This window comes from Epinephelus lanceolatus, chromosome 3 (assembly GCF_041903045.1).
Source record: "Epinephelus lanceolatus isolate andai-2023 chromosome 3, ASM4190304v1, whole genome shotgun sequence".
NCBI classification, from domain to species: Eukaryota; Metazoa; Chordata; class Actinopteri; order Perciformes; family Serranidae; genus Epinephelus; species Epinephelus lanceolatus.
The window spans coordinates 25379899-25404843 of record NC_135736.1 but is presented as its reverse complement, the minus strand read 5'-3'; the positions used below and the strand labels follow the sequence as shown (position 1 = coordinate 25404843).

General features: G+C 41.3%; 1 protein-coding gene across 12 annotated transcripts; it reads left to right on the top strand.

Annotated features, from left to right (window-relative positions):
- The first annotated feature begins 44 nt into the window (after positions 1 to 44).
- On the top strand, positions 45 to 24200 carry pcm1 (pericentriolar material 1). Of its 12 annotated transcripts, none has more exons than XM_033624010.2 (40): positions 45 to 185; positions 1466 to 1580; positions 1782 to 2030; positions 3100 to 3426; positions 5973 to 6143; positions 6658 to 6777; positions 7074 to 7260; positions 7577 to 7686; positions 7975 to 8248; positions 8339 to 8489; positions 8837 to 9055; positions 9542 to 9708; positions 10270 to 10499; positions 10880 to 11022; positions 11145 to 11274; positions 11610 to 11774; positions 11870 to 12048; positions 12241 to 12456; positions 12547 to 12820; positions 13047 to 13192; positions 13289 to 13506; positions 14044 to 14224; positions 14317 to 14621; positions 14723 to 14884; positions 15127 to 15183; positions 15372 to 15544; positions 15936 to 16067; positions 18538 to 18667; positions 19185 to 19352; positions 19487 to 19584; positions 20000 to 20134; positions 20238 to 20441; positions 20578 to 20637; positions 20729 to 20879; positions 22249 to 22409; positions 22504 to 22567; positions 22683 to 22891; positions 23029 to 23121; positions 23218 to 23341; positions 23508 to 24199. In XM_033624010.2, the coding sequence occupies exons 2-40, from the start codon at positions 1485 to 1487 to the stop codon at positions 23531 to 23533; spliced, it is 6405 nt and encodes a 2134-aa protein (XP_033479901.2). In that variant the 5' UTR covers positions 45 to 185; positions 1466 to 1484; the 3' UTR covers positions 23534 to 24199. The 12 variants fall into 12 exon arrangements, with proteins under 12 accessions (XP_033479901.2, XP_033479903.2, XP_033479904.2 ...); XM_033624012.2 differs by having other exon boundaries at positions 11867 to 12048; positions 13122 to 13192; XM_033624013.2 differs by having other exon boundaries at positions 11867 to 12048; positions 19287 to 19352.
- Positions 24201 to 24945: the final 745 nt, after the last annotated feature.

The window sequence follows — 24945 nt, the reverse complement described above, 5'->3', positions numbered from 1 at the left end:
GCCGCCTTCTGTATGGGAGTGTTTATATCAGGCCAGGATCACATCCGAGCAGCTGCGTTTTGGGACCGATAACGCTTTATTATTTATCAAATGTTTTTCACCAGAATCAGAGAGTATTTCTGACACCTTTTCTGCAATATATGAAGTGCTACGTAACGACATTTCCTTCACTTTCACTCTGAATGGTAATATCAACGTTCCCTATCTTAAAATGTAAGCTAACTTAGCAAGCGCAGTTCAAAATAATATGACTAAAAGCCAGTATTTCAACCTGCTTCGTTTGTCGTTAGCTAATGTTAATATGGGTTAACGCTAGTCATGGCAGTTGGCAAACCTTATTTTAGTGCTATAACGCTAGCTAACGTAATTCTCATTTTATAAGTTTAGCTTAGCTGACGTTAAGGCGAGCTGAGGTGCTTGTTTGCTTCAACTTTTAGCGAGACATTAAAGTTAGCTCCGCCATGAGCAGCTGTTCACAAGCTAGGTAGCATTAGCGAGCTACCTCATCAAGCTTGATAACTTTCGCTAACGTTACCCGTTAGCATAGGGTGTTGTGATTTGTTTGAGCGACACAATCAACGTTAAGAGTGGTGGTGTTCATTAGATGGGGAATCAGAGCAACGTCAACGTTAATCAGCACGTTAGCTGGTGCAGATCGGGGTTATTGGGGTTGCCATGGCGATTGGGGGACGGAACTGGGTCACAAATGTGAAGCTAGTAAAGTTTCTTCAAGAAAGGAGCTACGCACACTCACATTTTTAACATTTGTTTAAGCTAACTACAAGTGCTACTGGCTGTCGCTGCACTTTCTGCCCGTTAAGCTAACGTTAGCCGGTGCCGCTGCGGGGGAATGGGAGCAGTGACAGAAGGCTCGCGCTAACTCGCTGCGTGGTGGAGGGAATGTCCTATTGTTGTTCCCCGGGAACCCGAGCGGGCCACACACACAAAACCCAACGGCCGCTAACGGTAACGGACAGGTGAATGAAACAGCCAGTGTCTACGGTGATCGATGTTGTCAAGCTGATCGTGATTTGAGAGTTGCCGTCAACGTTAGCTAAAGTTAAAGGCTGTTGGTAAGACATGAGAGGATACTTTAGTATAACGGTTACTGCAGTTACTGTTGGCTGTGTGTCAAGTTTGCTGTCGTTTTTAGGCACTAACGGTTGGTTAAGTTTACAGTGAAAGATATGAGCATTAAGTTAACTAGTTAGCCTAACGTTAACCCTTCTTAATGTACACCCTATATTTTCCTGACATGACTTTTCTTGTTCTTTAAATGTAGGTTAAGCTTGTATAACGTGTTTGTTGTTTTGTGGTGATCAATATCTCCTTTGTTTTGAGTTCCAGCAAGCTGTTTCCTTGACTGTGAAATGTTCTTTTCCTATAATGTTTTTAATGCACACTTGTATAACTTGCTTTCTGTGGTGGTGGTGGTGACCAGTATGCATTTTGTTGTGAATTCCAGCAAGCTGTGAGAGGGTGACATGGCAACTGGAGGCACTCCTTTTGATGACAGTGCAGAGGAGCTGCACAACTGGACTGTAACCAATGGCAGTCTGGAAGATAGACTCAACAACCTGGTGAGGGCTCATCCTGTTACATTAGATGCTCCTCAACACTTTATGCTTTTATCATCCAGCCAATTTTCAACCAACCAACTGTAGAATACATGTCGCTCTGTTATATATTTTCCTGTCTTTTCACTATCATGGCTTATGCACCCATTTCTCCTAAAGTAAACACATATAATAATTTGTCCAAATGTTTTTGCTGTTGATCAGGACTGGGGTGTTCAGCAGAAGAAAGCCAACCGATCTTCAGAGAAGAACAGGAAGAAACTGTCAGCTGCGGTGGTGGAGAGCCGCCTGACTAATGATATTTCACCAGAGTCCACCCCTGGGGCTGGTCGCAGGAGAGCACGCACTCCTCATTCCTTTCCCCACATCAAGTACACCACTCAGATGTCTGTCCCAGACCAGGCTGAGCTGGACAAGCTGCGTCAGAGAATCAATTTCACAGACCTGGATGAGGTAAAAAGTTACTGTACTCTGCTGTTCAGTCTGGTCAGTAGTTGTTAATTCACATTACAGGAATATAGGGATATTTTTTTTTATATAAAGTAACCTGAGTGACATGAGCTGGTGGATATATGTGAATGTATGGGCAGTAGCTCTGTCCATGGACAGAGATACCACAATGAACTGATGGTTTGACAAACTAATCACAGCAACAGTTGCAAACAGAAACCAGCATTGACAATAACTGACTGCAGATGGCTGTACATATCAAGTTGCACATGCTGTGGTTTAAATGGTTTTGTTAATTAGCCCCATTTGCTACCATTTATAAAGCAGTTGGTTAGATGAGGAGTAACACAACACTTAAGCTAAGCATGAAGCTGTGTGGTAATCTGTAGTACTGCGGGTATGAGAATGGTAGTATCACTTTGGATGTAGTATTTTACTTTAAAGGTACTGGGCAGGTGCAACACCTTTATTAACAGGATCCCATACTGATTTTAAGTCTTAGACCAGCCTGAGCATGAGGACTGCTGATTGTACTGCTGACTGTAGACAGCTTCATGTTAAGTCTAGTGCTTTTTGTGGAATTTCAAGGGCATTGATTAAAAATCTTAACAGTTATCACACTAACAAAATAAAAAGTTGTAGTGCTGTGATAAAATGCACTGGGCATTGCTGTGATGCATTGTCAAACAAAGTGATAGCAGAATATTTTTCATAGTTTGGTGTAGTGTTGTGTGGCTGACCTTGTTCTGCTGTGGAATTGAGGATGGCAGATCAGTACATGGAAACATGTTAATATTCATAAGGCTCTTTTGTTGTGTACAAAACTGAAGTTAGCAAAAGGGCTTTGCACGTAATCAGGAAAGGCTCTGTATTTATTAGACTAATAAATTATGTTTACATGTTCCATAACAGCATATTTGGTTGTGTACAGTGTGTTTTGGACAGAAAAGATTTATGGAAAAATTCTTCATTAACATAAAAGACTCATACCTACAGTGTGTGAGATTTTATAAGAAAATGCCCAGAAGCCCGAGTGGTGTTGTTTCTGACTTGCTCTTTTTTTCTTACTCAGAGGAGCATTGGCAGTGACTCCCAAGGGCGTGCCACAGCTGCCAACAACCAGCGTCAGTTAGGTGGAGAGAACAAGAAGCCCTACAACTTCCTACCTCTGCATGTAAACACTAACAAAAGCAAGGAGCTGCTCCCTCCCTCTTCCTCTGCCCCAGCCACACCAGCCATCACCAAGGAAACTAAGAAGCAGAGCCCAGGATTCAGGGACACGTTAACCCCTTTGGTTCCCACCAAGGAGACACCGAGGCTCAGCCGTGGTGGCGTCGAGAGAGTGCCTTTAGCGCACAGAGAATACGGGAGAGCAGAGCCGAGAATAGACAGCAGTCAGGTAACATTTTGTTTGTTGTTGCCAAGGTTTTAATCAGCTCTTACTCTTGTTGAACTGCCACATGATGCTTTGTAGTCTGAGGATTGAGTGGAACAATAAGGTGTTGGTCTCACAAACACACACATCTCTACACAATTTGAGATATTTTACTGAATATGTGAAAACTTCAACTTGCTTATGGTGCTAAAAGGAAAAGTCAGAGAATCATCAGATTTTCTAGAAGGCATCTTCTGGGCACCACAAATGTCTGTGTAGAATTTGTGTATGTATAGAAAGAAGGCATTCCATCCAATATTTGTCAAAGTGATGGACTGACCAACAGACAGACCGATATTGCCATCCCTAGAACCATGGTATAAAAAAGATATAGAAAAACTTTATTAACTTTTAATAAATTAGGTCAGTAAATAAAGAAACAGAACTGAAACATGTTTTGACATAGAGTAAGAGTTAGGGCCTGTGTCCACACAGCTTTTTTATTTATTTTTTCAGCAGAGAATTGCTGGCAGGGTGCTGGGAAGTGCTTCGTCCCAGTGCCTTATGAAAAAGCGCTGGCGTGGGTTTTATTTTTATGACAGCCATATCTTGAAACTAACATTAGCCAGGTAGCTAATGTAACACTACATTAACAGAGGGTTGACTACACAGGAAACTTCAATCTTGCAAAGTGAACAGTGATAAAAGTACAACACTCACCAGCAACTTCTAGTGTCTGCCACCAGTGTGCTCCTAAAAAAATGAGCTTTTCTGTCTTGTTGTGACAGTATACTGTAGCCTAGCTTAAGCAGCAGTGACGTCACAGATGATTTCACAGATGCCTTTCTGAAATGTTCAGAGATTTTTCAACTTAAAGCGCATGGAGCGGCTACACAAAAAAAGACGAAATGCTCTGAAATAGGACGCAGAGCACAGTGTCTTTTCTCTCGGCGGCTGCATACGCACGCTCCTCATTGAAAACAATTGAGAAAAGATGTTGGCACTGAAAGAAAAACGCTATGTGGACACAGGCCCATAATTCCCAGTGCAACACACACAAATTTACATGTTTTAGAAGGTATGCCACTAGTAACATGGGTAGACATTTCTCCTGCACAACAGCAATGAAAAACAAGAAGAAAAAAATCTCTACAGAGAATCCATGTCTTCGCCAAGTACAAACTGATGAGCGGCTACTGTTAAGGAGTTAATCGACTGCATTTATAAATTGAGTACATTGATGTAGTTACATTTTAGAGAAGAAAGTGGTATGGAAGATGTTATTGAAATAACTGCGTTGCATCAACCAACATTACGTAACTTATGAAGCTGATGTTAGCCATGTAAAAAGTTATTTACCAACAATTGTGAAAACTGCTTCAGTTTTTCAGAGAATATGGTCGGATGACATGGTAGGATGGGTTCTTCAGGGGGCCTGGAGATATGTAGGATTTTTGTTTTTAAGTTAAAGTGGTTGTAGTTGATATTTTTGCTATAGAAGAATTATTATTTCAAATCACAACTCAAAACCCATCTGTTCCAAATTGCATATTCCCTTTAATTGCCCACATCCATTTTTACTTTCTGTCACGCTTGTCTGTTGTTTTTATTTATTTTAATTATAACTTTAATTGTGTTTTTAATGCTCTGTAAAGTGTCCTTGAGTGTTGAGAAAGGTGCTTTTAAATAAAATGTATTATTATTATAATTATCAGTACAGCTCCACTTGGCTTTCTGGAGCTTTATAGCAATTTTTTAAACTTGTTTTTTTTTTTTTTTTTTTTTTTGCTGTCTTAGCTGAAACTAGCTAGCTAACTAGCTATATTGTTTTGGTTCACTCTTGCTGCTCCCATAGTGTCATTTTGTGCCACAGCAGGCAGATCTCACTTTTTGCTTTGCACCAAACAGCAGCCACAGTTTGTGACTAGCTGGTGAATGAACACAGTATAGGATGTAGCAGTTAGAGGGCCCAATATTTCTCTCTGGAGTTGGTAAAGACCAAAAACAGAGCTAAAAAACAGGGAAACATTGGCTTACATTGACCACATGACTCCAAATGATTGATAATGTAGCTCCGTAACCACTAGTTGTGTAGTGTTTACCGCCAAGTTCACCACATCAGCTTAATAGGTGATGGCATGTCAGTGTTATGTTCACAACAGCCACTGCCCCCAACTGACCTGAAAAGAATTGAACTAATCCTGCTTAGAAAGACATTTATTTCACATTTACTTTAAATGAGTCCATTTTCACATGTACACATCATGGCAGTGTCTTTGTATCACTGCACTTCAGGCTACTCTGTGAAACCAGAACTAGGATAGGATGAAAGTGAGGGAGAGCGACTGCAGCTGAAACTAGGCTGTATTTAGGGCAATTTATAAATATGCCACCCCTGGTGCCCAGTGAGTTTTGTGCCCAACCCCCCTTTCTGCCCTTATTTAGCCCAGTCTGAGCCGTCGCTACAGATGCTCGCTCACCTTTCTTTACGTCTTTCTCTTGTCTTCTTTTCGTTTACTCTTCTGAAACCCACACCCATACACCACCCTCCTCTCTCTGCACGGTCTCAGGTGGTGAGCAAACTGGTACAGATCCGGGAGTACATCAGCAAGGCCAGCTCCATGCGGGACGACCTAGTGGAGAAGAATGATGTGCCGGCCAATGTGGAGCGACTCTCCCATCTCATCGACCACCTCAAGCAGCAGGAGAAGTCCTACTTACGGTTCCTGCAGAAAATGCTGGTCAGTCTGTCATTTGTTTCTTCTTTATCTTTTCAGAATTAATTTAGTTCACTGCTTTTCTCATGCTGTCAGGCGAAGGTGTACAGTTTCATTAAAATATGGCCTTTCATGCGTAAAGCCTGTTTGTCAGCTCAGTCATGTTTTATGTGAAAATAAAAGTAGGACATTCAATAGCATGCTAACCTCCATAGCTGTGGGGTGGCTTTGTTTTGTGTTTGGTATCACTTTACCTTGACTGGAGCATTTCTGTGAAATATATAGTCGTACTTGCCCCTTTTTATTTTGTGCATACTCAAATTCACTGCATATTTTTTGCTCCTCATAGTCCCACAAATTTCAATAGCTTGTACACACAGGCATCCTCATCCATGGATCATTTGGGCAACCATATTGTAAATCATTTTCAGTTAATAAGTTGTTACTTTAGCAATTTCAAACAGTTGTTGGACAAATATGTGTACACCCTTTTTTCAGTAATCTTTGACTCTTTGTTGTTCTTTCACTATTTCTCTAGACACGGGAGAATGAGGAGGACGATGTGGGGACCCTGGATTCTGCTGTGGGCTCAGGTTCACTGGCAGAAAGCACTTCTCTGAACATCGAGGTCCGCTCTTCAGATGCCTCAAATGCAACGGTGTGTACATTTGTTGACTGTTTCCCAAAATATATGCCCCTTTCTAGCCTTGTAAGTGGTCTTTATTTCATTATAATTAGTATAAAGTAATTGTATTTTGTCTTTAAATTTAGGTATGAGAAAATATAAACAAAGCGGTTTGTCCTTCTTTTGTTTTTATCATTGTAGGTTAGGCTTATTTGCTGTATCAGATCCTGACAGGGCTCTTATACCTCTTCTGCTGAGTAGTGCTGCAGCACTGTTGTGTTTTGGTAGAGTCAGTGTTTGTGATGCTCTGTGTATGTGAATTCCTGTAGGGCGGGAGGCCAGAAACGGTGCGAGCTGACCAGAAGGAAGAGTTGGAGAATTTACGTAAGCAGCACGAGCTGCTGAAGAAGATGCTGGAGCAGCAGGAACAGCTCAGGGCCCTGCAGGGCCGACAGGAAGCACTAATGGCCATGCAGGACAGTGCAGAGCAGGCACTTGCTGTGATTGAAGACACTGGTGAGATATAGATTAACACAGCCAGCCAGGGGCACATTCACAGTAAGGGGCAGACTAGTAGTTGTCTGTGTTTCCAGAAGAAAAAGTAGTATACATTACTTTTGCTCCAGACAGAGATGCATCAGTGACAACTGAGCTGGAACCCCTTTAATGAAAATGTAATTGCAAGAACTGTCTACATTATGAAAGGCATATTAATGTGCTATTTTTGTCTTCTAAATGTCATTACAGTTTATATCAATTGAAGCCATATTTATTGATAAGCATAAACAGATGTTTTCCTATATTGAATTCATTTGACATTTCTTGTCATTAGTTGTCACAGAAACCACCGGCAGTGTTTCTGGACTGAGCATCACATCAGAACTGAATGATGAGTTAAATGATTTGATCCAGCGGTTCCACAACCAGCTACACGACTCACAGGTACAGGAAACTCTGCATCTGGGCTGCCATAGCCTCCCTAAATAATATCATTATGTCATCTAGAAATATCTCCTACATTAAACTGCCTTCTAACTCATGCCCTGCATTTTTTCAGTTTTAATTATAATTATTACAGCATTTTGTCAATGTCAGTATGGTGAGATATACTGCCTCTCACTTGACAAGCCATGTTAACTTTAAAAAAATCTTTATTTCATCAAGAAATGTGTCTTAGCTGTTTAATAACAAATTCACAGTTCAAGTTGTCCATAATTTATTCCTTCATAGACTAAAGCAGTGCCAGACAACCGTCGCCAGGCAGAGAGCCTTTCCCTCTCAAGAGAGGTGTGCTGGTCCAGGACTCCGCAGGCTGTTGGTCCACCTCAACACAGGCCTCTCCTGCACTCTGCCTCCGGTCCCCACACTGGCCTAGACACGGGGGCGACAGCTGCCAGTGCCAAACTCACAAAGCTCCAAGAACTCCAGGACAAAAAGCAAACCATGGACAAGATCCTGCAGGAGCTGCATTCACTCAGAGACCAGACACTCAACAACAACTCATGTACGAGTATTCCCAAAGCCTTTTTCAGAGTCATTCATCAGCTTTTTCCCCCCTACAAGGTGTTGATGAACTGTGTGTGGTGCCTTTCAGGTCGTGGCTTGTCACTACAGTGCAGTCTGAGCATGGGAGGATCTTCAGATTGTCCATCTGCTCTCTGCTCTAATGGGGCGTCAGCTTCCACCCCCTTTCATCCTTCACTCACGCAACACCAGGACAGCTCGAATTCCACAGACAAGCTCAGGTACACACAAAAAGACAAGCAGTTGACTAGGCAGGTCAGATATCAATAGCAGGTTGTTCTATACAGTGGGGGTGGTGTAACATAGGGTGGTGTAATGAAACCTTGCAGCCATAAAATCTAGTACTTGTCCTCTTGTGTACAAGTTTCAGCCTTTGCTAAAGTGCTCTTCAACAAGATGCTCAGCCCTCACCCTTCATAGCGGTGCTTTTCTGTAGGTGGGTCTGTACATTGAGCTTCAGGGGAATTGAGAAGATGTTGTTTTGGAGTGTCACATAACCTTTTTAATAATTTAGCCTTGTATACATTTGCATTTGATCTATACATTTGTTCTTTTCTACTTCCCACAGGAAGCTAAAGGAGGTCCACAAGCGTTTGAATGAGCTGCGGGAGTTGGTTCAGTACTATGAGCAGACCTCTGATATGATGGTGGATGCGGTCAATGAGAATGTGAAAGAGGATGATGACGATGAGGAGGAGGAGGAGGAGGATGAGACAGAAGATGGCTCTATGTTTGAGGCCATGTTTGACTCTGAGCAGGAGAACCGCCAGCCCGTAACTAACATCAGGTGTGTTTGTTGGAATAGATAGTTATAAGAATTAAATTATGGTTTTGTTTTATTGATTGATTGGACTTATATTGAGTTATTAATTATTATACTAGAGCTGCAACGATTAATCAATTTATCAATTATTCGATCAAGAGAGAACGAATCGGCAGGCATTTTGATCATCGATTAATCGTTTGTCAATTTTCAGGAAAGAATGCCAAACATTTGATGGTTTTAGGTTGTCAAATGTGATAATTTGTTACTTTTTCTTGTATATCATTATATCAAATTTAATATTTTAGGGTTTTAGACATCTTGGACTCCAGGAAATGGCAATGGGCATTGTCCAAATAAGCATAATAATCACCCAATAAGATGACAAGATTTGTTTTTGTTGGGCTCAAGTTACAATATGATAATGTTTAGCATCAGGTCACAGAGTGTGTAACTCTACTACTGACATTGTGATGTATCTATAACAGTCATCGCCCCTTATTTGTTTAGAAACCCACAGCGCAGTGGGAACTGGACAGACCTGAACAGCCTGACCAACAGACACAGTGTCAGGAGCAGTGCCACAAACAACCGTGACGGCAGACTCAACACTGAGTGTGAGATCAACAACCGCTCAGCAGCCAACCTCCGCAGCCTCAACATCCCCTCGGCCATAGGTACACTCATCCACGTGCTCACACAGATCCATCTTAAAGCTACTGGTATTCTTCGTTTTGGGTAATCTGTGTGCATTATTGCATTTTTTTTTCTCCAAAAGGTGGGTGACATAAAGATTTTTATAAATATGACCACCTGAATATAGCCACAATGCATTTGCCTGCAGCTGACTGTTATTCTTTCATTTGATCATAAACATATTTTATTATAATTTTAAATCATTTTAATTGTGTCTTCATTCATGCTTGTGTTGACAGGAGCACAATAGTATAGAGATATGCTGTATCATACTGTAGAAGGTGTATTATCATTATTAATAAACATACTTTTCAAACTTGGTGACATTAAACCTCAATAGTTTGAAACTTTTAACAGAATATCACATTTGGGATAAAACTCAAAACCAAAATTTCACACTTATTAAAGAGTGCTGTGGCTTAAGCAGCTTATTATTGAAATTCTTTGTCAGTTCAAAGTTTAAAGATGGAAAGATACTTTACTTTAAAATTGTATCATTTTACAAACTAATTCCGTTAAATTGAATCTTTATTCTCATCTAGACTGCCAGTACAATAGGGACACCCCCTATAATCAGGTGAAGGTTGACGATGAGGATGAAGACTGTCTCGATAATGATGAAGGGGCACAGGCTGTGGCTCCAGACAGTGAGGCATCGGGCTCTAGTCGAAGAAGCAGTCTGGGGAACAATGGAGGGTTTTCCCAGAAGGTTCATCGGCACACGGCGAAGCAGAAACTTCGGCAGCTTCAGGAGCTCGTTGCCATGGTTCAGGTGAGGCAGATGGGAGAATAATATTAACATTTTATGGTGGGACTGTAGGTGTCACTTCTTGATCGGCAGAATGAGAGGGAAGGTTGTTAAATATGGAGGATTTGAAAATGTCTGATTTTGTCCGCTCATATTGGTAGTATGAAAACAGATACTGGGTTAAATGTTTTTTTATTATACACAGGTAGCATCTTGTCACCTTTGTGTAAATAATAAAAAACCTTAATACAAAGAATGAGCCTTGATTACAAGCAAAAAGTGTACAACAATATTCTTAGACAACAATGAAGTGTTTTGGGTTGGATTTTTCTTAAAAGCTGCCCGAGATGTCTCAGTCTTAAGCTGAACACTGTATAACTTGTGTGTTTTCTGTGTGTATCCAGAGTGATGACACTGATGTTACAACAGCTAATGAGGATGAAGCTTTGCACCAACAGCCAAATAATACCAGAGCTGCTGTGGCTGGGTCTTTGGGGGCCGGATCTAAACAGAATCCCAGAGAGCTCACTCTCTCCAGCAAGGCCAGGTACAGTTTACAAGACTGCCTGACGGTCTGCACAGTTCTAAAACATTATTTTCATCGTATTTTTAGTATGTGGTTTTTGACCTGGACTAATTTGCACTGCATCAAAACTATTGTGGACACAGGGAGAAGCTGTATGAGGAGAAGCTGCGTCAGCAGAAGCAGGAGCTGAAGCAGCTCCATGAAGAGCGCCAGAAGCTAATTGAAATCCAGGGGAAAATCCAGGACCTGCAGTGGGCTTGCCCTGACCTCCAGGTAATTTGCACACAGACACACACACACACACACACACACACACACACACACCAAATTTCCAAATAATATGCCTAGAATCTACACCAGGATTAGATATGAAGTAGAATCAGAAATCAGATTTGAAAAATGTGTTTTTAATATATTTTTTATACCTCTATAAAATAATTTTAACAAAAACTATAACCATCATAAAGGTGGGATTTATTACATTGCTTTTGTATTATACTGGATTACTTTAGACTAGATATATCAAATAAGCTGGCACCTCACTGTAAATCAGTTTCTTTACAGTTTACATATTTTTATTAAAAAGTACACTGTGGTCTTCTTTCTAGTCATCTGTATCCAGCTCAGTGAGTCAGCAGGGCTTGCTGAGGAAGGTTCCAGTTGCAGTTTCGACTCCAGCCAGCGTCCTGGCTTCCTCCTCCTCTGGACCCAAAACTAACTCAGCTGTCCTCAAACCCACTGCTCCAGAAGCTGCTTCAGTCACTGACAATGAGGTAAGACCCCCTGGCTATCATGAATCACATGTTCCAATGAGATCTGTACTTTCAGACAAGTTAACTGTTCTCCTCTGTTCTTGCGTCGCCAGCAGCTATGGTCCGAGATGCGTCGTCACCAGATCTTGAGGGAAGAGCTGCGACAGCGCAGAAAGCACCTAGAGTCCTTGATGGCCGAACACCAGAGGCGCAGTGGTCTCAGTGACTCTCCCAGGCGGATTGATGACTCAGAAGGCCTCGCTACACCCTCGCAGTCTGTCAGTAGGGATGAAAGGTAGGAGACATAACTGCCCGGGGGGCCTGGCTCACCAAGTCAAGGTTACGAGTCAGCTAGCTTTTCAGTTAGTTTACATATTTTATGAGTAAAATAGGAGATTCTTGCAGGTGGACTACAGAGCTACATTTTACAATATGAGCTTTTGTGCTTTTCTTTAAATTTATTACAATTTTGCCAATGTGTCTTAAGGACAATGGCCACCTGGGGTTCCACTCCCTGCCATCTTGATGATGATGATGAGGAGGAGGAGGAGGAGGATGATGAGGATGAATATCGCTCAGAGATGGGTGCAGAGGAGAACGAGGAGCATGAAGAATGTGCAGAGAGCAGCTCTGATGACGATATCCACATCTACTCATCCAGCAGGAACCAGTGCGCCTACAGCAACAGGAAGAACCAAGGAAGGTCAGACGAAGTGGAGGAAGGAGGAAATCTATCACACTGATATCTGTAGTCTGTCTGTTAAAATGATATGCACATTTTTTGTGTTTTTAGCAACCTGAAGCCTCCACCAGCCTTCTCAGGCGAAGGTAGTGGGAATCAGTCACTTTATAACAAGACTAAGGCCAAGCAGCAGCAGCAGTCCAGCAGTTTGAACCAGTCTTCGACCAGCCAGCGTGGAGGTACACGGCGACAAGAGAACCTACGCTGGGCCTCTGAGCTCTCCGTTGCCGAGGGCTCGTGTCAGTGGCAGGAACAGGTCAACCAGCTGCAGCGACAGCTGGACTTCAGCACCAGCATGTGCCAGACACTCCTGCAGGACCAGCAGGTTGGAGCACTGAACAAATACATGCACACATGCGGACACTGACCTTGATTAGTGACACAATGTTGCACCACATTTGGAAACTTAGTTTGAAGTTTAGGTATAGTGGAATTGTCAGTGTAGTAACTGTTCTCTCTGCTCATACCTTTCTATGCAGTCTTTGTTAAGGTGCCTTTTTACTTTGTCTTAGTTGTTCCAACCAAATAAATTCTCTCACCTCCTTCCACAGACACTCTCTTATATGTTGCAAACCCTGCTGACAGGTCAGTACAGTGTGTTACCCAACAACCTGTCATCACCACAGGTCCACCTGGTCATGCACCAGCTCAACCAGTGTTACACGCAGCTGGCTTGGCAGCAAAACAATGTACAAAGGTGAAAACAATTGCATACAATTATACACTTCCTTTATTTCAAACAAGTAGTTCAACTTTTTTAAGTTTCCTACATCCTGTCATACTTTCCCCTCAGACTAAAGCAGGTCCTGAATGACCTTCTCCGCCAGCAGCAGCAGCAGCAGCATCAGCAGGCCTCCTCAGCAGCAGGTTGGCAGACACAGAAGCACGGCTCATACCAGGAATCCAGCTCCGCTCCCTCAGCCTCCCCTGGCGTTTTCCTCCCCTTCTCCTCAACCCTGCATCCTTCAACCAACAATATGTCAACTGCTGCCTTATCCCCACTCCCTCCCAGTACGACATGCATATTTATTAGCTGTTAAGCTTAATTCTCACATAAAAACATGTCTACAGTGGTTTGCATTAGAAGCAACAGGAAGCTAAAACATCGAGGCATAAAAGACAGGGTGATTGTTTAAACCAGCTAAAGATGTTTTTGTTATGATGTGATTCAGAGTGCCAAAAACCCTCTTAGCTTTTCTAAAATCAGCAAAGTATGACCTTCAGTAGGTTGGTGCATTTATGAAATTCTTGGCAATGCCTTTTTGCAATAAAAGACAATCAGAAATGTTCAAAAAATTAAATACAGCAAATATAGAAAATGTTTTTTCTTCAGGTAGCTCTTGAACGTTTCCTACACAAAGTTAATGTTTTTGCTGTTACTGGTATGAGTAATCTTTATCAATCAGTGAATTTGAATTTGAAGCAAGGGATACTTTTTAAAGTGACTCAGTGGTGCAGAAATCAAAGGCCAGAAGTCATACTGTCATGATGGAATTGATTCTTGGGACTGTTAACACTAAAACATTTTTTCTTTCTTTCACCCTGCAGGCTTTAACTTATATCCGCTCTTCCCTGCTCCCATGGGCGAGTTCCCTCAGGGTGCGACAAGTCAGGTGACCTCTGACCACCAGAAGCAGCAGCTAGACCCCAACACCTCAATCAAAACTGAGTACATGAGTTTTCCTCCTCCGCTGCAGCGTTCTCCTCTGAACACCACCACAGAAAGAGGGTATGTCTGTCATTGTCCTCTGAAAAGACATTCATTTGTATTTGTGTAAACATTATTGTATATATATTTATATTCCATGTGACCCCTTTTAGATCATCTAGCTGGCTCAAAACCTACACAAATAACACCGCCCAGCATCACCAATCTAAAACGGAGCCCCACGAGTCTCCCTCCTCCTCCCCCACCTTTGCCTGCCGCCACCCCCAACCTCAAGAATTTGACAGGGCATCACAGGAAAGCTTCAGCAGCATGCCTGATCCAGTTGATCCCACCACCATCACAAAGACTTTTAAGGCTGGACGCAAGGCCTCTGCACAAGCCAACCTGGCCTCACGGACTAAGACGCCCAATTCTAAGAGTCGTCGCAGGAGGAGCAAAGGGCACAAGAACAGTGAAGGTATCAAAATGGAGCTAAATTTCCTGTATTATTTGCAGTAACCAAATCAGCAAAAACATACTGTGGATGTTTTTGGTGAATTTGTTTTTGTGTTTCCTCAGGCCAGGAGAGTGACAGTGTCAGTAGCATTGCAGGCTTTGTCCAGGAGAGGGCAGCCTTGTCTCATCAGAAGGATCAGAACAAAAGTCTGCTGGACAAGCTGACTCAAGAGAAACTCGACAGCAAAACTAAGCTCGGGAACAAACGAAACGACCTCTCCTCTGGTGCGGGTCAAGCTACTCATAGTGAAAGTTAATGCACCCACCTCACCCCTCTTGTATCTGTGTTTTTTGCTTCTCAGTGCACACATGTAATATTTGCATCAGGCTTATTTTATGTCAGCTTTTTGTTGTAATTATAACATTTTGCTCTGTACCTTTCCTTTCCACATTTATCATGAACACGTGTTTCATTTTAATTTCGGGTTGATTTACTTTGTTGTTACTTTAATTTATCCTACTCACAGCCTATGCTTGGAGAACACCCTTCCTCTCTAACAGAATTGCATGCACAGAAGCACCAGGTAAACTCATAATGCAGTATCATGTGGTTATTACGTCACCTAAACATCTCATGCATGTTCTATTTTTGCCTTAACCTAAACCAAAGCTTCCAAGTTTGACGACAGACTATCGTTTGTTTTTTTTACTCATGGATGAGATTATGCAAGTATCCACTTATGTGTCATACTGTCAAATCTTGAACGTGTAGATGCAAGCAGCGACTTCTCACTGTTCGAGGCGCTGAGGGAGACGATCTACTCTGAAGTGGCTACTCTGATATCCCAGAATGAGTCCCGTCCTCACTTTCTCATTGAGCTCTTCCATGAGCTACAGCTGCTCAACACAGACTACTTACGGCAGAGGGCACTGTATTCCCTCCAGGTATGTATAGACACAAGCAACTTAGTGATAGTTTGTGTGAAGTGCTGTCCTTTATGCTGGCCTCAGATTGCAAGATATCCAGGCTCCATATGCCCCTAAAGGAAATATGTGGTGAGTTCTTGTCTTGCTTCAAGGTCAGAGTGGTTATTTGACTGAATATCTGGTCATGTGACTGGTTATAGACAAGATTTTTATTAGAGATGCTCCGATACTGATTCCAATACATGGACATGTTTTGTGTGTTTTTACTCATGGATGAGATTATGGAAGTATCCACTGCAATCAATCAGAATTTTAAAACTCATATAGTCTGAGCCTGGCCTGAGATATATATGCAGTGTCTCCTTGAGAACTTTACATTGTTAAAACAGTGTATCTGTGTTTCTACCAGGATATAGTGACGAGACACCTGGCAGAGAAGAGTGCAGCTGAGGACCGTTTGCCCCCTCTTGGTCCTGTGGCGTGGGCTGCAGGCTCTCAGTCTGAGCTCACACCCAGTGAGAGTCTGGCAACCAGTGACGCTGTAAGAGACACATTATTTCTTCCCAGTGTGGTATTCTCATACCTTTACAATCTTTGGTCTCTTTCTCTCATTGTGTGTTGCTCCTTTTTATGCCTCTACCTGTTCTTAAGTCTTTCTCTTAGTCCTTACTGCCATCCTCCCACTACTCTTTTTTTTAATCACTTTTACTTCCTCCCTCCTCTACAGTTCAATACATCTTTCATTAGTTTTTCTCTCATCCTTGTCTCCTTTCATCCTTCCCTGCCTTGTCTCTTTTCATCCCTCTATGTTGCTCTTTATTCTCTGATTTTAATTTCCCTCCCACCATCCTCATTGTCTTTGAATTTAACTTGACAGCAAGCAAGACTTCAGAAACCTGTCTGAAAAAAAATGACCCTCATCTCCCCACGTCTCTTTTGCCAGATCAGACATGTGTTCTTTGTTCTCGGCCAAGGTCCCCAGAGATATACTAATTGGGTGCCAAGCCTTTTTTCTGTCTAAATAATACCTTTGTTCCAGAATGATGGATGAAATGTCTAATTTTCCATGTTAGGAGAATGGCAAGAGAAACCACCCTTGCTTTTATTAGTTCTGGGACAATATGCTTATCTCCTTCGATACTTGGGTGTCGTTTGGATATGTGTCATGGTTTTTAAGTACAGAGATTCTACAAGTATTGCGATTTGATTTTACAATTTAGTGCTTCTTTTGTTGAAATTTTTAATGCTGGATCATGGAAAAAGTTCAACCATACACTTCTAGAAACTGTATATTGTCAGACATACTTCCTAAAACAATGCACATCACATGTCAGTCTTTTTTTTTTTCTTTGCACTGGCAATAGCCGTGTTTTGAGGTTGGCTGTCTGTCCATACATAAGTGAACATATGTTCGTTCGTACGCATGTCCGTCCATTCTTGTTAACATGATATCTCAAGAACGCCTTGAGATATCCTCCTCCTTGGACTCAAGGGTCAAGAACTAATTAGATTTTGGTAGTCAAAGGTCAAGGTCAATGAGACTTTGCATCTGTCTCACTTCATGAAGGAATATTTTAAGAAAGCCTTTAGCAAATTTATTCAAATTTGGCACAAACATCCACTTGTACTCAAGAATGAACTGATTAGAATTTGATGGTCAAAGGTCAAGGTCACTCTGACCTCACAAAACATGTTTTAGGCCATAACTCAGGAACTCACAGGCTAATTATAATAACATTTTACCCAAATGTCTAATAGGATTAAATGATCGGTGATGGAATTTTATTTGTAAAGGTCAAAGGTCAGCTTAACAGTGACATGCTAATGTTCGGTAAAAACACTCTTCTGGCCATTACTCAGTGTTATTTCTCAGGAACAGAAGGGGAGACATTTTGTCAGATACTGAATTGGCGACACTTTTCTTGGGTGCCCACCTTGAAACTGTGCTGAGTGCATAGAGCCTCTGTGAAGCATCCATGTTTTCACTGACATGGATATAATCTGTAACTGCAACTTGATGGGTTTGCGAAATCATACAACCACAAGACTGTAATGTAAAGTAAATGCAAGAACTGTATGGTCTTACTTGTATCAGTTTTATTCCAGTAGGCATTTTGTTACCTTGCTCTGTTAAAGTTGCTATATTAAATTAACTTTACTGACTGACGTACTAACTATAACCTACATGTTAAATAGAATAAAAGAAAAAAAATTTTTTTGCAGTAAACCCAAACTGCTACATTTAGCTGTCCCTTCTCATCAAGCTAGTGCAGTGCTTATCAGTGTTTCAGATCTAAATCTTATTCCACTTAAGAGCTGTGCTCAGTGAATTGATTTTCTCAGCCCCTTTTTGCCCTGCTAATGCTCTCTCTCAGTTCATCAGACCAAAAATGAGTCAAGAATTAGTGAGGTTACACATCCTGCAATCCCTCTGCCTCACCCCCTGCTACTAGGAGACTATCTGCCAGGACCAGAGTGGGTGGAAGCTCTGGAGACAGACTCAGTAGCTGCTGAAACAACTCAAATTCAGCTGGTGCAAACCCCAGGGCCTGGGTTTACAGTTGCCTGGGTCTGATCTGTGTAACAGCAGCAACAAAAAGTTTGCTGATCTGGCAGGGAAATGTGCTGGTCTGGCTGACCGTTTTCTTCCATTTCCTGCTTTTTCGTGATGGCTTTGTCTTTCCTAAAACAGATATAACTTTACTTGATGATTACCATAATAAAAGAAGCAACTTTCTACCTCTGCATTTGACTCATATTTATTTGATTTAAAATATTGTACAAAAAAATCGCAATACTAATATGAATCGATTTTTCTCCTATTCCTATTGTTTATAATGTATGCTGGAAATTTTAGGGGGATGTTAGACTAATATAAAGGTGCATCTTCTAAAATCCACTCCAAATCCAAAATGCTGAACTCCAAACAACTGGTGGCAAAACCTTTCTGGTTCAGGAAATGTCAGATATGTGCTATGGATGCCTCATGACAGAATCTTCACATTTTTCAGGAGGTGGTGGAGAAGAACTTGAGGCTCACACAGGACACGATGAAGAAGAGAGATGATGCAGAATCTGTGGACAATGAAAGCACCATGTCAACCTCCTCCAATCTGGAACCATTTGCGAACGATGACCTGGGTATAGTTGTGCATGTAGAAACAATTTGGGGCTGAAACGTGTAGAACTGTATACCTGTCTGAAACCTTTTCCACATGCTGGCATTCAGCTGAGATGCTTTGCTTATTGCCTTGTAACTGTTTTCCTGGAAACCAGACGAATCTGCAAGCTCATGATTCATTTGCAATCTTGGTTTGGCAGCGTTGGGCTGTTTATACTTTATCAGATTGAGGTACCATTTCCCACTTTTCCCAGCAGAACTACTCAGGGCTTGTCTTAATAAACCCACCAGTTTACACCTCAGGATCAACACTACCTAGCCAAACTAAAGAATTTTACTGACGTATGGAACCTTGAGTGACATCGATTAGAAGTGAGGCTGTCATACTTTGTTTGATCCTGCAGAGTAAACATGGTTACAGATGCATTAATGTCCATTACAGTCTTCTCTCTCTGGCTTCATTGATTTTGAACTTCTTATATCCCTTTTCCGTCTCTTTTTCACTCCCTTGCTCTCCTTTCTTTGCTGCTTTGATAGGCAATACGGTGATTCATTTAGACAAAGCTCTGGCCAGGATTAGGGAGTATGAGCGCATGAAGCTTAAAGCTGAGTTTAACCCCTACAACGCCAATTCTGCAGATGCAGGTGGCTCTGAAGTCTCAAACGCTGAACATCCCTCTGCTAACCCTGCTGACCTAGTGAAAGGTACTACGTTTTTCAAGCCTGCCTGAGTACACTATGTGCAAAGACCTGAAGCAGCAGAATCATTTTCATTTTTCTGTTTAATTTTGCTGAATTTCTGAGTAAAATGATGCCTTTATTTGTGTCTGTGTGAGCAGGAGCTGCAGCTGGTGATGCGCGCTGCCCTCAGATTGACACCCAGCAGTTGGATCGTCAGATTAAAGCCATCATGACAGAAGTCATTCCTTTCCTTAAGGTAAGATAATCAACACAGGGATCAACTGTATCCAGAGCTACAGTTAAATCATTCCACAACCAAAACTATGTATTACCAGAACCATGCAGAGTGCCATTAACACACACACTGTAGCCTACAACTTGGGGCTGCAGTCTGGAAACACAGACAGTTGTAAAGCACTAGCAGTAAAGGAGGCAAAAGGGACTAAATTGCAATTCACAAATTGAAGGAACAGATGGAATGGATTTCACTGAAAGTGTACTTTTATTTCATATGACAAAAAATAGATTGATCATTTGATTGCAGGGTGGATTGTTGTCAGGTTTGTGCCAGCAGAGGATGTATTGGGAATGAAAAAATATGAATTTCCTATACTTGTTAAAAAAAAAAAAAAGTTCAGTCACTCTGTAACGTTCATGTTTTCTTTTATTAGGAGAACATGGATGAGGTGTGCTCCCTCCAGCTGTTGACATCTGTACGGCGCATGGTCCTCACCCTCACCCAACAGAATGATGAAAGCAAGGAGTTTGTCCGCTTTTTCCACAGACAGCTGGGAGGCATACTGCAGGTATGCCCAGTGACAAGCTTTACAAGTGCAGGCGACACAAGGTTAAGCAGACAGAATGAAGAACAGCCTTTCTGACATTTTCACTCTCTTTCTCTTGCTCCAGGACTCGCTTAGTAAATTTGTGGGCCGTACTCTAAAGGATTGCGGGGAGGACCTTCTGGTGGAGATCTCTGAGATCCTCTTCAATGAACTCGCCTTCTTTAGGCTCATGCAGGATTTGGACAACAGCAGCAGCATCGCCTTGGCTGCCAAACACAAACATAAGAAGAGGGCTGAACAACCCAGTAAAGTAAAGCACAGTCTTAAGGTAGATGTCTTTTCTTTTCCCACGTATGTTTGGTGATATAATAAAAGTATGTATGACAGAATAATTTACACCATAGCACAGCACAGTCTGACTGAGACTAATTTAACTGATGGTGTTTAATAATTCCTCCAATTAGGAAAATACTGCAGCCGGTGGTGATAAATCAGTTTCTCCAGCCTACACAGATGAAGACAAGGTCAGTCATCTTAATACTGATAACGAAACCGTCAGTACCACTAAGATAACCAGTAATCTGTTTTACAATTATGTCTCTCTTGTTCTGTCAGGACCAAGATGAGGCTGAGCAGCAAGGTGATTCTACCCTCCAGGAGCTTTACCTGCAGACAGAGATGAAGAACAGCCGGAGCAGTGAAGCTTCAGAGGTGGAGGAGGAAGATGAAGATGAAGGGGATGGACAGGGAATCCCTCTGTCAATCAGTAAGTGAAAATACTTAAAAGGGCAACACAACATCTGACATTGTTATCCTGTATATGCCGGGATTGTTAAAGGGACATTTTGCCAATTTTCAACCAGTTTAACAATGAGTGTAGTATGTGTGAATGCACTATGGTAAACTTCCCACCATTTTACCAGCGCCCAGATCTCCCTGCTGATCTTCCAGCTCCAACGTGTCATCTGATGGATTTTCGTTGGCTCTCAGACTGTGGCCAAACTACAGATTGTACTTCTGCATTTTCTAATGTCCACTACCTTGAACACTAAGAGTATAGAAGCGGATCAAGAGAGTGAGCAGCCTCTCTTTCTCACTCAGACCAAACTCCAATCAAAAGGCAGCGCTGATAAAATATAAACCAAGTTTCTGTTCCTGTATTGCCTTTTATATAAACATATTTCAGTGCATTTTTTTTTTGTCTGTGAACAGGAAGTGGGTGCCATACTGTTTCCTGATTTCACCAAGAATAATTATTGTGAAACAAGATTGTTTGTTACCAGCCGGGTACCACATTGTTTCCTGTGTCAGAATGTCTATCCTCGCATTATGTTACCCACCAGCGGGAGCGTTTATTGGTCCGGTACTTTGCAGTGCATTCTGGTAGCTGTAGGTTTTCTACCTCTAGAGCAAAAGCAAATGCCACACCCCTTTTCCTCTGTGTCTTTGGTAATGTAGCACCAATTCTAAAAGTATTTGTGTCTTTCTGCTGCGTAGACAGCCCATTTTTTTTGAGAATATCCTCTTTCCAGCAGTGATATACTTCTCTATATTAGTTGTGTCAAAACTCGCAGGCTACTGTACTCCTTGGGCTGTATTCACAAAGCTTCCTAGTACAAAGAGTTGCTCCTGGTGACGAAAATTCTTAGATTGTGACATTTTCTTAGAATTTCCCCTTAACGTTAAGACTAGGTCCTTGTAAATTATTATTATTCACAGAGCATCTTAGACCTTAAAATAGCTCCTAAGGTGAAAAACTGTCAGGAGTAGGGAGGCGGACTTTTAAGAGGTTTAAGAGTTTCTTAAGCGAAGGAGAAAATGGTGCAAACACAAAGAGTTTAGAGAAATATTCTCCACCATAAATAAAATGATCAAAGACTCCTTGCTAAAAGTTTCTAGGCTAAGTTAGGAGCTTCTCCAAATGTGTGTGAATAAGGCCCCTGAATCCTAAATGCCTTAAAAAGCAACTTAAGACTTTGAATTTATTCATGCAGTAATCCATCACCGTCAATGAGATATTGCCTGTAATGAAATGTAATATCAGGGTTTTTAAGATAAAAATGTGTGTTAATGTTTTTCTGCCTACATTAAATTTTATATGTAACATGTATGTACCTCTCATGTCTTTCTTCCAGGTCTTTCCAAAGCAGAGACTCAGGCCCTGACAAACTACGGCAGTGGAGAGGATGAGAACGAGGAGGAGGAAATGGAGGAATTTGAAGCTGGACCTGTCGATGTTCAGACATCATTGCAGGCCTCTGCTGATGGACAGGTGGAGCAGGACGTCACTGGGACAGTGAGTCTTTATTTTTTTTTTCCAGAAACAACAATAACTTGTATTTTTAATATACTTCTTTTGGTCTGACCTGTGTAACTGTGTCATGCTTCAGGGGACGACACCAAGCGAAACCCAGGAGACCAAAGCTGAGCAGAGGAGTTTAGAGAATGAGGGTGGTGAGGCCCAGAAAATTCCTTCAACCTACAAAGTCTGATAGAAATGTTGCATTTATAGACCCTTTGTGAGGCCACTTTTTCTTGAATTAAAAACTTTTGTCACTTTGTTTTGTAGAAATCAACAGGTCAGTGGGGACAGTGGATTCCACAGTTGAGGACCACGACATGGCGGAGTGCCAGAGTCCTGAGGAGGAGAGCAAAGCTGGGGCTGCTGCTGCATCAGAAGGAAGCTCCCATGAAGTCTCCCATGATCAGGATGTCCCCAAGGAGTCGACCACCACTAGCAGCCCTGACACAGACTCACCCGTCATGATCAATGTAGATGTAAGTTCAAACCTGAAGATTGTTTAATTAAAAATAGTCTCTGGAATGAAAGCACCATCACTCACTGGTATCACAGTGGATACGTTGCCCTTTGTTGTCGCTGCTGTGTTCTGACTTTATCAATATTATTGATGCAGGAGATGGGCTCAGGTAACACCAGTCAGAAATCTGACGAGGAAGACTTTGTGAAGGTGGATGATTTACCATTGCAGCTTACGGTCATGTGTGAGGTGAGTAACAGCTGCCAACTAATAACTCATAAAATTTAGGATTAATTAACGGGAAGTCAATTTTATTTAGTGATGTACTGTGTGTTGTAACATTAGGAGGAGCTACAGAAGAGAATAGTGGAGGAACAGCAGAATAACAACTTGTCTGTGGAGATCCTCAATGGGAACACTGAATCGCTGACTGGGCTGGTGGGGAATGCACAGGCACTGAAGGAACCAGGTATGGATTACACTTCCGTTTGTGTAGTTGCCAAATAACCCACAAAAGAAAAGACACCGTCTCTTGTTACCGTGTCTACATCCATTCAGGGAAGCTATTTTTGTCTGCACATAAACTAAAAGTCCAACCCTTTTAAATTCTGTATTCTCCTTTGTTCTGTTTCCAGACACTGTTGGTGCCCAGAGTGTGTAAAGATTTGTACCGATGTCTCAATCTACTGTTTTTTAGCAACACTATGCTTAAACCCTCAATCTGCTCTGGATGTAGGATTGTTGATTCTTTATCTGCTAGTTTAAAGGAGCAAAGGCTCCTCATATTGGTCACAAGTTAGCTGTGACTCGGACACACAACAGATACAACTAAACATCTACACATCATCAACACTTAGTTCATTTTATTCCTGAATGTTTCATGTGATTTGTGGGTAATCTGGGGAGGGGTTGTCTTTATGCTGCTGATTACTGACAGTTAAGCCTCTGTCTGAATCTTAATAGTCCCCAAACTCCTGTTCAGATCCGCCTTACCTGGTTCTGGGATCAGTTTAACATGAGTTGTGATTTTTTTTTTTTTAATGTTTTATTTGTCTTGGCCCGGCCTTATTGTTACACAGCTCGTCTTTCTGCACTCTGTTCCTAATTATAAGGAGATTACAGTAGGATGAAAGTTCAGCTAATTGTTTCTCCTGCTTGAACACTTTTTCCTTTATGTCAGAGCTCAAAGCTCAGATGTAACTTTTATCCCTTCAGACACATCTTTATACACTGTTCTGTTAATGGTTAGTCTCCATTGATTTACATGTAATTAAAATGTTGATTACAGTAATAAGTTTTAAATAATAAAATGCTGGAACTTTCAAAATGTGTGTTGTGTGTTGACATCTCATTGTGCATCAGTGTTTTCAGTTGTGACACTGCATGTTGAGCCTTAATGGACACGTGGGTTACAGGAACAAAATATTTTTCACTGTGCTGCATTCAGTTTAATATACATTTTGAGTCCAGTAGATGTAATTAAGGCGAGTAATGTGTCAAACTGATCACAGCCATCTTGATTTTACAGATACTATCTACTGCATATTTGAATGGACAATTTCCTTAAGAAACATTGAAGCATGTTTAGATCCAGCTTCCAAACAGTAACAGAGGACCAAGTAATTGACTCCGTGGTAAATTATAATATTGTCAAATAAAAAAATAAAAAAATGTAAATAACAATTATAATATAGACATAATTTTTATGACATTTTTGTTTTACTACATTATGATTTTTTTTTAAATCCAATCAGTTAAAGAAATTCATACAAAAATGTCATTGCATAGTATACCGTAAAAACGGTATACTATCGTAAAAACGGTATACTATGCAATGACATTTTTGTATGAATTTCTTTAACTGACATTTTTTAAAGATTTTTTTCTGACATACTATACTATAACTTTTTTTAATGAAAATTTAATATTTTGTGGCATACTATACTATGACTTCTAAATTAAAATTTTTATGACATACTTTACCATAAATGTTTTTTTTAATGACATAAGGATATTTTTGTGATATACTATACTATTACATTCTTTACGATTCTTTTACTTTTGACTTTTTTT

Coding starts and splice junctions, on each gene's coding strand:
- pcm1 (XM_033624007.2), top strand. CDS start 1,485: ATGGCAACTGGAGGCACTCCTTTTGATGACAGTGCAGAGGAGCTGCAC. Junction 7,687..7,974: donor ACCAGCTACACGACTCACAG/GTACAGGAAACT, acceptor ATTCCTTCATAG/ACTAAAGCAGTGCCAGACAA. Junction 19,585..19,999: donor AAGTCATTCCTTTCCTTAAG/GTAAGATAATCA, acceptor TTCTTTTATTAG/GAGAACATGGATGAGGTGTG.